At 43.5% G+C, this 16,363-nt stretch overlaps 1 protein-coding gene across 1 annotated transcript; it reads left to right on the top strand.

Annotated features, from left to right (window-relative positions):
• The first annotated feature begins 5,226 nt into the window (after positions 1-5,226).
• ttc23 (tetratricopeptide repeat domain 23) lies at positions 5,227-15,716 on the top strand. The gene is given in 11 exon segments (XM_080539422.1): positions 5,227-5,430; positions 5,590-5,767; positions 6,307-6,433; positions 7,057-7,241; positions 7,332-7,477; positions 11,326-11,497; positions 11,715-11,820; positions 12,120-12,247; positions 12,678-12,827; positions 15,134-15,216; positions 15,330-15,716. Coding segments are annotated over 11 exon segments (1,467 nt in total). The 5' UTR covers positions 5,227-5,359; the 3' UTR covers positions 15,451-15,716.
• Positions 15,717-16,363: the final 647 nt, after the last annotated feature.

The following is a 16,363-nucleotide window of genomic DNA, read 5'->3' as shown; positions in this document are numbered from 1 at the left end:
TTACAGTGTCATTGTCTACACAAAGGCAGACAATATCACCTCCAAAGCTCTCCGTAATCTTCGATTTTGACACTGAATGGGAGAGTGAGTGGAGGCTTTAGCTCGGAAACAATGGGATATTTGTTCTCTGCGTACGCCTCAAATTTAGGCCATGGTTTGAGAGGATAAACACCGGTCTAAGCCATTCTAAGACTTGGCCGTAGCTGAGATCATTTCACAGTTGAATGTGAAGCTATTGTAGAACCCAAATGCAGGAATGGAATGATGTTCTGCTGGATGGAAAGGCAGCTTATCTCATCATAGCTATCATGCCATTGCTATGGACAGCGCGGCTGGATTCAAAGCTAGGGGCGCCTGGCTTAAGTATCTGGCTTTGTTTCTTCTTCTTAACTGCTGCATTACTTGCACAAACACTTTGATTAAAGTACAGGGCCACATTATTCACTCTGTGCTTGAATAGCAGGCTTTATCTGAAGTGCAGCAGCTGTGAAGACATTAGCATACGTGCTATGAGTCAGAATAAGACACCTTTGTTGGAGTGTTAAACCACTTATGCAATTTTACAGCCAAGAATGTGCTCCAGCTTCCCAAAATTTGGTTTCAGTTCATTACAAATAAGATGGAGATATACTCAGAGCACAGAATTTGAAGAAGCACACAATATCAGAAAGTTGGAACTCCGTCCTCTTCCTTTGGCAAGCAGTGCTATGTTGTTCATCTTGAACAGCAAATTGTATAAAACAAACACAAAAGCACAACACAGAATCTAATTTATGTTAAATCATAAACTACCATCTTTTATTTTGAATGTGAATTAAATGTGTACGACGTTGTAGTTAAAGTTCTGCGCGTGAGCATATCTGAAGTCATGTGATTAGGGAAACCTTAGAAAACAGTTTTTGCGGGTTGAGCCAGGGGAAGATATGTTATGATGTGAAGTGCTGAGGAATGAGTGTTTGTGGGTAAACTAACACAGGAAGTGGAGACAGCTGTTTGACTGAGAAAGACTTACTAGCTTGTGATTCAGACAAATAATCATGAATTAACCATGTAAACATGAGTATGACATGATAAGTCCCTCTCATAAAAACGTACAAGCCATTCCTAAAACATGCCAATTAAAACAGTTTAATATTATTGTCAGGATTATATTGTGATCTCTTGTAACTTCACCTCATATGCTAGACACATGTATGAACAGGACACATGTATGAGCAGGATGATTCCTTGGATCAAAGTCATGGTGAGATGATGAGATGCATGGCTAGCTCCAGTTTTAGACGCTATGTCTTAGAGGTTATGTTCTGATCTCGACTCCCATGTAAACATATTGACCAGTAGGAACTCCTTATGAGCTTTCTGCAAAGCACCTTAAATGTTGATGGGCTTCAAACTGCCTTGTACATTATTCAAATAAACAAGGCAAATTGTACTTTGACTCTTCTTATATAACAGATGTTAGTAACAGGTTAGTCATGCCATGCAAGAGCCACGAAACTATTACACTGCAACATCGCTGGGTATATAAAAAACTAATTATTCTCCTTGATGAGATGTAGATGGGTTCAAAGCTGTAAATGATGCATGGCAATTACATTAATTAAAGAATAAAGCTCTTGATGGTGTGTAAATATGTTACATTTCATCTTTGAGTCAGACCAATAAAGAGAATGTTGTTGTCAAAGCTGTTTCAGAGAGGTGACTCATACTGTCAGCCTACAGGGAGATTAGAGTGCTGTTCTACCCATACCGAGCACAGTGATGTTCTGTGGTTTGTCACCCTGGTGTCTGTATGGTAAGACAAGTTCACCACACCAGGTGAGGGGTGACATGGGGCAGGCAGCGGGTCATGATCACAAACACAGAGGTGCTGCCTCCACAGTGCAGCTCAGGGGAAATCACCAGAAGTCCCTGTTTTTCCACTCTTTTATTCTCCACAGAGACACATGGTTCTCCATGTCACTGGTAATCTCTCCTTGAGTCACCAGTGTAGTTATTTTTCAAAGAATGTGCTTCTGCTTTTCTGCAATCACCATGTTAAAGACTACCTATGTGGTACTTCGATTGACACCTTTAACCACAGGCTGGGGGGGGTTTCCGTTTTTATTTGCAGCTGGAGGACATGCAAGAGAAGTTGACATGGGTTGCCATAAGCCCCTTGAACTGTGAACAGGAAGAGCAAGTGCTAAAGTGCCTGCGGGGAGATTGTCATGGCAGAGTGTCTAAGAGAGTGTCTAAAAAGTGTCTAAAAAGATGAGGACGGTGTAAACACTAGCAGAGAAAAAACAGGGAGGTTAGGAGAGAGAACTTGGTATTTGAAAGAAGTTAATAATGTTCTCAATGCAAAAAAGCTACAATTATTATTATTATTATTAATAATAATAATAATAATAATAATAACGTGATGAACTCTTGGACAGACGTATCGAGGCCTGGGGTCTCAGACATCACAGCAGCTCATTCTCACACAAGAGAGATCTGGAAGCCCAGATACACTCACTGCACACTCCCTGCATCAGCTTTGCAATGAAGAGGTGTCTTATGTAAGCTAATAGTGGGTTTGGAGGTGAAGGACAGAGGGATTGGGAGAGCTTGAATGGGGTTTGGCTGTGGGAAGAGACTCTGAGCACACACACACACACACACACACACACACACACACACACACACACACACACAGTATGAGAGGTCTGTGTGCCGTTGCTCCACTCTTCTGTCACTGGGTGCCTGCTGTGAAAACAACATCCCCTCCCATCCCTCCCTCCCTCCTCCTCTCTCTCTCCACTGGATACCAGCCTGACATACCAGACCTTGTTCGTTAGCGCATATTTTTACCCGCCGTTACTAAATTAGGAAGCCAGAGAGAGCAAACGGAGGGTGGCTGCCAAGACAGAAGAAGAAGGGGCTGCTCAGGCCTGGGTTTGCAGAGGGCCTGTGCCAGCCCTGCCAGGTTCATTAAGAGCCACTTGGGTTTCAGAAATAGAAACCCAACAGGGACCGAGGCCAAGCAGGACCCACGATCCCCCGGCCAAAAACTCACGGGACAAACAAACAAATAAACTGGTTTTCTCATGCACTGCCAGAATCAACCGGCAGCAGCCACCCTGAGGAGCTATAATAAGTTATCTTGGGCAGTCCTGCAAACAAGGTGTGCGCCGCCGCAAAGTTTAAAACTGGTGACAGCGCACACACTGCCAACCTGAGACAGAATAAATTAACACAAAGATTCCCCTCCAGAGACCAATTCCTTAAAGCAGCCACAGAGACATAACTTCTTGTTTGCTTGGCATGGACTTAGGGCACTGATGTGAAAATGGATATTTATAAAAGGAAATTTACATTTCCTCATCTCTAAGTTGGCATATAGCTGCTACTCATCATGTCTGCTGTCGAAGTATGGAGGAGGAAGAGGTGGAGGGACTTCTACATGTTGACCTAAAGAGATTAGTATGCCCTATGCCGTGCTGAAGCAGTATGAAGAGGTAGGACACACTTCGGTTATTTGGTGCCTTGTCTCACCGGGTCCATGGGACATGGTCAGACGAGAAGATGACACACTCCTCTGTAAACTGACGCTATGCTAGGTCGCCAGCAGCTCCAGTTCCACAGCTCCACTGTGAAGGAGAGAATATGTGTATAGCATGACATGTCATGTACTGTAGCAATATTGGTAGAGGTTTGAAAATGTGTGTCCACAGCTAAAGGCCTGAAACCACAAAATGAAAATGACCACAGGACCAGTACTAAAGCAGTAGTGTATCTGATGTCTCTATGTGACCAGCAGATCATGCCACTCTACACAATAATGTTCATTATCAAGGCATACTGTACTCCAGGAGGCCACAGTCAAAGTGATGTCTTGTATTTTACTGACATCTACTGGACTACTAGGAGACTTCACTTCTGCAGCTATCTAGTGCTACAGCCCCACGGGAGAATTGTTAGATATAATAAATGGAGCTACATACTGTACAGTCAAGGCCAGGGAGCACAATAATGTATTACTATTCCAGAATATATGGAAATACATTACAGTCAACAACCAACTCACCAATTGCATGTTTCTTTAACTTGGAACAACACTTGACACAGTGACATTTCTGGGTTAAATCACCGATGACTAAGTGCCGGCTGTTAGACAGCATTACAATAATCTCATCTTCCAATTAAGTAACAGTTTCAGCAAAAGCAAGGTATTCGGCACAGCCTTTAGAGAAGGAGAACTACACAGACCCAAAGCCACGTGGAACGATGATGGATAGGGATTCCTCTAACTGGATTTCCACTTGGCTGGAGCAAGCTTTTATTAAATGTCTCAATTGGAAAATGATTACCCCTTCCCATGTGGGACCAAAGCAAGGTGGTCTGTATATCCTCACACTCCAGAACAATTGACTATAAACCAATAAACCCATAAAAATCAGTCACATTAGAAACTAATGGAGCAGCCAGCAGAGCAATTTCCCCCATCTCTAGTGCCCTTCAATGATCCTATACCAAACAAGGGATTTTATGAGCTGTTGAATCAAACAATAATTGTATTTATTGCTGCAATTACAGACCTATAGGCCTAGGCTATACACTCGCCTACACCCAAAAAAGGATGGGGTTGGATATCCCTTTGGGAAAACTCCATGATAGACCCCTTCCATGTTGTTGTTGTTGTTGTTGTTGTTGTTGTTGTTGTTGTTGTTGTTTTTGTTTTTTTACTTAAAAGTGTACAGAACCGTGTTAACAACTTGTGAGCTTAGAATTATAAGGTTCTATCTCCGTTTAGGGTGGTTCAGAGATATTGAGCGTCAAAGTTTTTACATTCCATTATGTTCTGTGAGATGGAACATTTGTATTTTATGAATTACTAACTCAAAAATGTAAACATTTTAAAAATAACACCACACAGGCATTAATACACACCTAATGGATCAGATTATGTAAAAAAAACTCAATTTTGACAAAAATGGAGATAGAACCTTATAATTCTAACGTCACGAACTACATTGGGTCAGGGTGCTGCAGAACATAGTGGATATTGAATGGAGCATTTCCTTCTCTCCACTGGCGAAGATCACGTGACATACTTTGCCAGGAAGTTTGGTTTTCCTATGTTGACGTATTCATGCTGTATGACTGTTTACAACGCATGTACCGGTACTTGTTTGCAGGGAAAAAACTCAAACCGAGAGCTTTTACTCTGAAGTGGTGTCATGGCTGCATTGTAAATAATGACCGGTTTTATTCGCACGCTAATAGTAAACCGTCGCTGAGAGCAGCAGCGTTGGCGTATCCACGACTACAAAGGGAAGAAAGGGTCAAAGAAACAAACGATGATTCTTCGACAGCGAACTTTTAATACCAAAACATGAGTCACGATCTGTCAATTCCAAACGCTCGCTCCAAACCAGGACGTTGGTCAATTGATGCAGGAGAATCGTAAGTGTGTAATTATTATGACAGCTATCACTGTTGTTTGACAAAACATCTGAAACAATTCAAACGTTAGCAAGAGATGTTTTAGATATCGCATTTATTATGAAATAATATTGTGAAATAGGTTGTGGTGATGATGGTTTTGATGGTTAATCCATGCAGATTTACTGAAAGCATCAGAAGCAGCAATGGGAGCCCAACTGAATCCATGGATCGAGGGTTGGGGACTGTGTCTGGCAGAGGAACTGATCACATGGGGAGATCTATGGTCATATTAGGTCCAGAGGACAAACTCACCCTGTATGACACCAGAGCCCAGGAGCTTGCAGACAGCCAACAGGTATCTCAATATTTGCAGCATTTTTTTCATTCCGACACCTGCATTCAATGTGATGAGGTTGAGATACACTTTTGTTTTGTGACACATTCTAATGCTTTGGTCCTGATATCGCGATCCAATTTAATGATCGGACTTTTCTTTCGAAAAATGTGAATACAAATCAATGACACGTCGCTAGTCAACTAAAGCCTGTTACACACATAAAGATAATCTGCCCGATTTTGGCCCGATTTCCCCCCTTCCGACCAAGGACAGCAAACGCCCGATTATCGGATGGCTCTTTTATGTGTGTACCAGGCTTAACACAGTTTTGTTTTGTGAACATGCTAACAAGTAGTGTTATAGTTAACTCGGTAGCAGTGGGGATTACTCACCGAATCCATTTCGTTGCAGTATTTTGACTTGACTAGCGAGTTTGTGTTGTGATTGAAACGTAGTTCCGTGTTTCAAAAGAAAAGTCCGAACATTTTGATTGGTTGCCGACATGCGGACCATCAGACTGTGTCACATTTTTCATCAATGCATTTTTGTCTCGACAGTTTGATGCTTGTATCCAAGACCTTGTGCGCTGTGTGGCCCTGACAAGACTAGTTTATGGAGAAGATGGACACCTGAAACTAGCTGAAGCTCATGCCAGATTGGCTAAAGCCTACTTGCAGTTTAAAGGTAATGTTTGTTCAGAATTGCAGTGCACATTTTACTGTATAAGGAGGACTAATCCAAGTTGCTCTGTGCATGTGAAAATAGAGGTGACAAATCGCCACCTTCTTAAAATAATGGCTCACGTCATGTTTTTAAAAAAAATGCGGAAAAACTGAATAAACTGAACCAAATCTAGAATATGATATTTAGGCAAAAAATAATTTTTCTCAAAAGTGACATAAGCCATTATTTTAAGAAGGTGACGAAATGTTGTTTATTGCAAAGAACAGATGGCTTTTGATTTACAGATAGTAGGCTACAGACTAGTTGACGGTTTATTACTGCTTATAAATCCTTTACACATGGGGCCGGTTTTCACAGACAAGGCTTACGTCCTGGACTAAATCACATTTACAATGGAACATCTCCATTGAAGATGAATTTTAGTCTAGTATTAGGCTTAAGCGGCTTGTCTGTAAAACCTGCCCACTGTATTTTAATCTAGTAGTCAAGTGTTACATCCTTTCATTATCAATTCATTATTTCTCACTAATCTAATATTAATATCTAAAAGGCCAACATTTCAAAAGTAAATAGATCAAACACTGTCATCACACTGATTCAAGTGTTCTCCACCGGTCCCACAGGCTGGGCAGCACAGGCCCAGGACCACTCAACCAGAGCCAAAGAGCTGCTTCCCCTCTGCTCCCCTAGCTTCACCAGCAGGGAGGAGAGACTGCAGGTCCTCACCTGTCTCCTCAGCACATACCAAACACTAGGGGGCGCCACGCTGCTGCTGGACAAATATCCTTTCCCCACAGTACATTCGATCTGTGTGTGTATGTGTATGTGTGTCAATATAGAGTGAATTTGAATTAGGATGTAATGTGTAGATTGAGCTGCGTTCATGTCAACAATAGGAAACTCCTTAACCATCCCAACTCTTGAAGAAGCAGAGTCTCATAATCTGAAGGCAGAGAGAATTGTGGGGGAGCTTCATCAGCTAGGAGGCATGAGTCAGGAGGAGAAACTGAGGACTGAATTTGAAATATCCACTTCCCTGTACAGGTACGAGACAAAGAAAAACTGAAATGGTCAACACTTGTGTGCCTTAAGAGATTTGTGTCAACTAATTATTTTATTAACTGTTTATCTGACCAAGAATATATCACCAGCGTAGTCAATACGAGTTCCACAGTGATTCCACAGAGCACTTTGGTATTTACTGCACTCCTAGCTGGGAATCACATGCGTTGCTCTATTTATTTCCTCTGACTCCTGCAGTATCATGTTCAGGTTGAAGGACCAAATATCTTGGCAATGTTCAGATCAAGTCTTAATGGAGATTCAGATAAGAATATTGTATTTATTATTTACTTTGGTTTTCAGTAGTCAACAAATACTTTGCCACCAACAAGCCCAATACTGACAATCGTCTATAGTACTATTGATCTGAATGGATCCTCCTCCGTGATAGGCGGTTATGAAATCCGCCACAAGATGGAGACATTGTCAAATAAATCAACATTGAGATAACTGTTATGGTTCAGTCATTTTTAGACAACCCTCTCAGTCACTTCTGGTCTGGTGGAGGGCAGTGATGTAATTGAATGTCTCTGAATGATCCTCAACCCCTCGTGTCACATTAGAAGTGCCGTAACTTCCCAAAGGGTGACCATGTGAGACGTACTGTGAGAGTCCAGCGGTTCACAGAGGCCTGTCAAGTCAAAAGGCCCAGGGTGTGGGGGGTTGTGGGGGGTTGTGTGCGCAGCTGCAGACCATCTTGTGGGTGGGGTTGCTGCACGTCCCACTCGTTCTGTGTCTGCTGGAGCAGAGGCATGGAGGACAAGGAACGCCCAGCCCCTTCATAAATATTTGATGAATCTCCTCATTATAGTATAGTATATACTTTGTACTGACCGGAGTCAATTCTAGTGCACTGAGGAAGCTTTTTTTTCTCACATTTCTACAAAAGGAAACATTGATCCTTCTGTTGACTCTGTAAACCACATTCATTGATGCCTCCACTCTTATACCGTAGTAGATATGTTTGTACTATGTTATTGATTGGGGTTGGGAGATCACAAGGGAGGCACTGACTCAGGGAGAGATAAAAATGTTGAGGGATAATTTGGGCAGTATTTACAGCAAACACAAACTCCGCTGAGACATCTGATAGTCTGGTTGGGGAGTATTTGTCCAACAAATGTCAATTGTGGGATCAATGAGTAATTATTATTTGCTGTACCACTTAACTGGGAACCAAGACCTGGTCATCCTTTATGATACCCCAAGGCATACAGTAGGTCAATCAAATAGTTGAATGTGCTGTGCACAGGTTAGAATATCAGTTGAATTTGAGAAACAAAAAATGTTGTTTAACTTGCTTTAGCTGAGGTAAATGGAATTTGGATGATGTCATACTTAGGTTGTTTTATCACTGCCAGTTTGTTTACTTGATTTGTGTAATTGAAAAAATGTGCAAACGCTGGCTAGTGTGTAAGCTTGCTAAATCTCTTTTGTTGAAGGATGACTCTGAATTTGGCCCGCCTCTATAGCCCTCTCAGTCAACAGTGTGTTGACCAGTGTGAATGTCACCACCAAAGCCTGGAACAATGAACTAAGCTCAGCAGAGTTTCAGGTCCAGATCTGTTGAACACATTCTACAGTTACAGTATACACAAGGTGTAAGTCATTCATACCATCTTCTCATAATAACGAGTTATTATCCTAGACAGTATCACATTCACTACCTCATGTGTCTTTTGTCTTATTTCATATCTCTGTGTGATGTAATAGTGAATTACCTGAAGCTGCCTGAGGCTGCAAAGGAAATGACAATGAACTATGTGTGTTGTGTTGCTATGGGGGCACCAGCAGCCTAACACAGCACCACAGGAGACACCTGCAGCATTGATGTTGTTATATTTCCATCTCAATATTCCTTTTGTTGGCTTTCCTTTGCTGTGTTGTTTTCCTAGTATAAAGTCCAATCTTGCAGAGCCTACATTTACATCAATATCGGTCTGGTTAGGATTTCTAAACATGGGGACACACGCGGGCTGCTTAGCAATTCATGTATGTATACAACCCGAATTCTATTATTTCTCCACTCTATGGACATGAAATCAGATGCCAGCTGCTGACTGCATACAGTATGTCCCCCCTCTGCCAGGAAGCCTGTAGGGAATGCTGGTGAATAGAAGGATACAGTGGCATTGTACAGGACCCAGGTCTGTACCATGATGCTGATCCAGATCCAGATGCAGTTAGGCAGGCAAGTAGGCAAGTAGGCAGTCCCCTGGGTGCACACAGTGCTGCTCCTCCAGCCATTCCAGCTTCCCTACAAGGCTGTGTGCCTTTCTCTGCTGGAATGTCTGCTGCTCAAGCCCAGAGGTGGAGCCGGCCCAGCTCACATCAAGGCACGCATGTATGGATAATAATCTGGCATCCATGGGAAAACTCGATCCACTCATCCATGGGGGAGAGATGATTGTACTGCTACTCCACCACCACTACTGACATATTTCTGATATTACTGATCTCATTCTGGAATTCAGCTTTTGTTGTCATTTCACACCGGTATGGAGTCAGTTATTTGAATTGACGATTTTCTCCCCCAAACTCCCCAAACAACCTATTTCAGTGTGAAATGTGCAAGTGGGTTGCTTTGTGAAGGGGTGTTTTTCTTGCCGCAGTGACTACTGTACTGTATGTATTGACGTGAGCAGGACGTCCTCTGAGAGAGGCTACTGGATTGAATTGAGACTCCATTAGTGTCTGAATCCTGCAGGGAGCTGATGCTGTTAGCAGAGCAGATTGATGGAGCCAGTCTCTCCCTGTGTGGAGGACGCAAACCGAGGAAGGGTGGGCGGAGGTAGAAATCGGAGGATGGGTTCTCCCTCCGCCAGCCTCCACTGATGTAGACGTCCTCTCTCTAAAGGACCCTACCATGATGAGGGCGTGGAGAGATTTGTACGGGGATCTAGAGCTGCAGTCTTGTACTTGGAGTGGCACGCTATTAACCACTTACCGTACAGTAGTATGTGCTGTCTGTAACACATCAACAACACACCTTTAGACGGAAGCAGTTCAACCCATAGAGGATATATCGTTTCACCAATGTTATGAAATATAGATAAGCACACTCCGATGCTGATTATTTATTTAACGAACGTTTCGGCAGCAAGCTGCCTTCTTCAGGGTTTACATTTTAACCAATGTCATGACATAACATTATTTATTTTCTCTTCTACGGTACGTGTACGGTACGTGTTCGATTCCTAACGAGCGCAGCTGGACAAAAGGACAACCCTAATTTAGACATCCTGGGTCTGCGGACTCTTGTTGTAGCTGCTCAGCGAGGTCCAGGACATGTTTGGCAGTGTCAGAGGAACCTTTATTTATAATGGGGTCTTTAACAGCTACACACTTCGTTCTCTTTATCCGTCAACTTAGAGGTGAGCATGAGAGACCTCTGAGAGCTCCGTAGCCAGAGATGGTAAACAGAGCTTTTGTGTCAGAATTCCCTATTATAGCCTTCACTGCACCAGACCTCAGAGGCAACAGCCAGCCAGACCCAGCTCAGCGCTCCTCTTTAGGCCCCACGCTTGGCCAAACATCAGGCAGCGGCTCCAACACTCTGGGCCAAGCTCTCAACAATACACACAGGAAGAGCCGGGCTGCTAATGCTATGCTGCACTCTCTCTCCCTTTTTCTCTCTCTCTCTCTCTCTCTCCCTCTCTCCCTCCCTCTCTCTCCCTCTCTCTCACTCTCTCCCTCCCTCCCTCCCTCTTTCTCTCTCTCTCTCTCTCCCCCTCTCCCTCCCTCTCTCTCCCTCTCCCTCCCTCCCTCCCTCTCTCTCTCTCTCTCTCTCCCACTCCCTCTCTCTCTCTTTCCCCTTCTCTGTCCTGCAGGGCGTATCAGCGGCAGGGAAAGTCAGAGAAGGCTCTGGGACAGTGTGAGAGGTCTCTGGAGCTTCTGGAGGGCCAGGACAGGCCAGGTGAAGCCTGCTCTGTCTACAAGGACATGGCTGCTATCGAACAGGCCCAAGGAAGGCTGGACAGAGCCATAGAGCACCTCTCCAAGGCAAGCTGAACCTATGTCCCCAAACAAAACCTGGGAAAGAACAGCAACACTTTCACTGTGACAAACACACTGACTATGATAAACGACGAGCTGAGAGAAGGGCTATTGGAGGGCACTTTTCGAGCCCTGTTGTTAAGGTTATGTCTCGTCCCCCCCCAGGCCCTTACAGGGCGATATGTGATATGTGGCTTATTTCATGCGGGTGTTTTCCTCGTAGGCTCATGCCATTGCTCTGAGTCAGAGCCCGGGGGGCCTGGATGGGGCTCACATCGCCCACAGCCTGGCCCTGGCCTTCTCCACGGTAGCAGAGCCCCACCACAATGGTGAGTCTATTCACACAGCCCCGCACAATGGGGGTGGGGGCGCCGCTCTGGAGGAGGGGGTGTGTTGTGGGAAACGAATCCTCTAACTGTCTCTCTGTGTGTCAAGCTCTTGTTTTCACATGTTGGAAGACAGGCTTATACAGTAATAACATTGTAAAACGTTCAAGTTTGAGTCAGCTTTGAAGTTCGCCCCCATCGTAACTTTGTGAATGGGGCTTCCTGGTAGCAGGAAGCGACAGCTGAATACTATGAATACTGGTATGATAAGTGTTTAATACGATCCGCCCGTGTTTTATTAGATTCAGCGGCACATTACTTTGAGGAGAGTCTGAGTGCATACAGGAGCTCGGCGGGCCCACAGGACGCTGCCACTCTCACTGTTCAGGATGACTACTGTCGCTTTCTTCTCCTCATCAAGCAGCAAGAGGTGAGACACTCACTCACGCACGCACGCACGCACACACCACCTCCACCACCACCCCCAGTCAAACTAACATCTAACAGCCTGTCCTCCAGGTGTTTACATGATCAGACAACTGTTCTGTTGCTTTAACAGTGTTAACAGTGTTCTCACAGGAGTTTCAACAGCAGGACTCTCAAGCCACAGAGGAAATGGGCCTTCTTATTGTGTTCACCTGACACCGAGGCACTGACCAGCACATAACATTAGGTGACAGGTGTTACATTGGACAGTCTCATTGGACTCTGTGTGTGTGTGTGTGTGTGTGTGTGTGTGTGTGTGTGTGTGTGTGTGTGTGTGTGTGTGTGCCTGCCTGCCTGCCTGCCTGCGTGTGCGTGTGCGTGTGCATGTGTGTGTGTGTGTGTGTGTGTGTGTGTGTGTGTGTGAGACGTTCCAGAGGTGTGTAGAGATCCAGAGGGAGTCCCTGCCTCTGAAGAAGGAGATGTTTGGTGAGCTCAGTCCGGAGGTGGCTGACACTCTGCACCTGATTGGAGGGGTGGAGATGACCCAGGGCCAGGTGAAACAGGCCTACAGGACCATGAGGAAGGTAATTCTTGGTCAAGTAGACCCAGGGGTAATACAAGGTGTACAGTATAATGTGTTCACTGGTTGTCTTTGAAATACTTGTCCAACACAGCCTCAACCCCTTTTCAGGATCTCTGGGCATTAGTTAAAGTTCACATTGGAAAGATTTTTTGTTCAAAAGAAAATATTGAAAAAAGATCTGCTCTAATGCTGTTAGTCTGACTTTGGCTGTAGTTTGGAATAGGGATGGAGTCGGCTGGTGAACTATATTTTTCTGTGTGGAAAAGAACACGTATTTTGTGTTTACGTGACAGTTACGGGCTGGTTCTCACCCACATGCACTCTATATCAACCCGTCTTAATGCCAAGTTATTTTAGAGAGGGCTCTGCTAAAGGTCAGGAGTCACGGGGTGTGGCCCCTTCTTAACATTTGTATCCAGTGAGAATGTGGGTGAAGCCTCCCCACATTTACACTCACAAAGAGTCTCTGTCAGATAGATAGAGCAGCTATTTCTACCATGGTCTCTCAGGCTCCGAGCCTTCAGAGTAACATGCTAATCTTGGCACAGTGCAGTGTGCAGAGGCACTCTCCCTGGTGTAAAATGTCACACAGAATGACTTTGTGCTTTCTCTTTTTAGACGTAGACAGACAGATGGTTCCCAGAAGTTTGCTGGGAGAGTTGAACTTTGGTGACTGCTGTCAATCACAGGGACACCGACCCCAATTATACTGGCATGCCATTACGTCCTTCGAAGGGAAAAGCTAAACTCCTAAGTTTGGCCCTGTATGTATGCATGGAATGTAAGACACAATTAGACACCCACTTAGCAAACCTGTGGGCACTATAGGGCATTCAAATTCCTTGTCAACACGAATATTGCTTTAATCCAATTCGTTTGTCATAGAAGACACCCTTAAGTGAACCCGTATGCTCATTAATATTATATGATACGTATGAGTCATATTCCCTATTTGCCTTCTGATCTCAGTCACTCAATCTATGAAAACACACTGAAATAGCACAGCCAAGGGGGATTTCTAAGCACTGATATAACCATGTCTGGAAGTTAAGGAGCCTCGTTGCTATGTTGCTTTGTTATTGTATCTATGTGCAGAGGTGGTCCAAGTATCCCAGTGTGAATCAGAGCTGCCACACTCTGCTTCTCGCCAGGCAAGTAACCTTTTTGAATTACCCCTGACAGATAACGCTCTGTGATATCATGTTCTTTCTCCCGCAATCACGGCAACAGCTGCTCATAGAGCAATGATGCACAATTTAGAAATCTGGACCCAAGCCAAGAGGATTATGTCAGGGGAAGAAAATAAGGAGTTGGTTATTTAGAGTTAGAGATATTCTCTTTTACCGTTTTGTTTTATACATTATGGGGGCTGTGAAGGAAGCCAGCCTCGCTCTGACATGGCATCCACAAGTCGATGTGAAAGGAAAACAATGGCACACACACTTTGACATTTTCCCCCATCTTCCTGTTGAGAAAGATCTTCCATTACATCAACCTTTGCAGCAGTGAAAACATCCATCAGGCCAATTGGCTCTCTGCCAAGCTTTCAACAAGTCCTTTACTCTCCCTTGCCAATAAGGAAACGTTGAGCACTATTTTTCCTTGGTTTCAGAGAGTTCTGTAGTTCTCTTGGCATCCTGTCATTTCTGGGGGTTGTGGAAACATTGGATAATCTTTGTCACTGTTGTCACTGTTACATCACTGGTGTGTTTGTGTGGGAAAGAGTCATAGAGCAATAGAACGAGAGAGAAGGAAAAATCGGCGTATGGATTTCATCTCTAGGACACAGATGTTTCATGTTCACCATGGTTACAGTAAATATAGCAAATAAACTCGGACATCAAACACTATATCTAAAAAGTCATGTCAGCTAATTTGTCCATTGATTTAGATCAAATACTTATTGGATGGGAAATGGGTGCTACTTGAGTTAACCCCGTAAAGTAGAACAGAAGCCAGGGTTGTTGTTGGTGTGTATCCCTAGAAATACACTGTCCTATGATGGTCAGTGGTCAGGCTGTTCTCAGGTATCAGCACTGCTGTTATCTGAACCCTAGTAACAGAAGGGGTTTATTTATGGGTGTGAAGAGCTCTATTCATAGGTAGCTGGGAAGTGTTTTGATATGATATGAGTGTTCTGCTTTCATATCAAACAATCCATTGGCTTCCAATGCCAAGAGTCTTACACTTTGCTTTGAAGGGTAATATGCTGTATATTTAGTATCTAACATTGCATACCCTTCTGTCACTTCTGAACCTCCTCTTCCCCTTTCAATATGTATATCAACATCTCTATGACGTTCTTAGTGTTTGCAGATTCAAAGCATCCTGTACGGTCCTCACCATAAGAAGACCAAAGCTACACAGAAAACAGTGGACATGCTGGCCCAGTAAGTGTTTGGGGGTATTTAGTGAGAAATAGGAATGTGGTGACGTAGCGTTGTAGTTAAGGGTGTTTCCTGTGAAATGCATTACACTCACATTATCATGTGTATTTCTCCAGGGCGCCAGAGGTTGCTGGGAGACAGAAGAGGGAAGGCAGTCTGAACACAAGGCCTCCTTTCTGTGCAGTTATACCTTCCTATAGCAAAGCAAGCACCAATGCGAATATGTCTGACTCTTAACATGCCATCAGAGTTCAACTGGATGAATGTGCCCTGGCTCAATAAGAACATGACTTCTTCTTTGTCGCCAGAAGAAATGAGATGATTTGGAAGTAGACCAAGTAAGACCACTGACAATCTGTTCTGGTTTATTGTCCATTCTTTGAGGAATTAGTGTCAGGCTGTTGGCAAGACTACACAGCCAGCACTGCTCAGAATGAAGGGAACAGAGGATTCTAGAGAACAGAGAAATTGACTCACTTTCCCCTTACAGTACGTATGTTTTAAAATTCCTGAAGAATATGGTATGTTATTGTGTTATTGTTTGTTATTCTTAGATTTTTGTTGTGAGATTTTGTCAAATAAATGACTCAAGGCTCTGTTAAGGAAGACTCAAACTCATTAAAACACTCAAAGTTGTTATTTAATTGTTTTTGCGATATGAAGACAGTGTCCAAACAATGGCTGAAGCTATAAAACAATCTTTTACAAAAGAAAAATAAGTAATGCATGCAGCACTGTCTTTCAGAAATTGAATTAAAGGATTGCTCCTTGAGTTGTGAGTTTAGCACAGTCCTTTATAAACATCAATATTGAGGCATAATTACATTTCTGCACCATAATGTGGACTGCGCCAGGTGTGTGTTAGAAATGGATAGTTTGGTTTTGTTAACAGACAATAGTTGGTATCAAAAAGGATTGTCTTTCCGAAACAACAGGAGACAGTGATGCCACCATATACAGAATGTTTATAAAAACCTTTAAATGACATGATGTAGTCTGTTTAAGGACATGTACTGTGAAAGGCAAAACTTGTTTTCTTATGTATCTGGGCACTTAATTCAACAAACCAGTTTCAGTTATAACATCTAAAGTGCTACAATATAACTTTTCTCATTTGCATTCAGATGTGATCACAATAACATTTGTAAAA

This window comes from Nansenia antarctica (assembly GCF_963989245.1).
Source record: "Nansenia antarctica genome assembly, chromosome: 9".
NCBI classification, from domain to species: Eukaryota; Metazoa; Chordata; class Actinopteri; order Argentiniformes; family Microstomatidae; genus Nansenia; species Nansenia antarctica.
The sequence above is the reverse complement of the archived record's forward strand: the minus strand, read 5'-3'. Positions and strand labels throughout refer to the sequence as shown.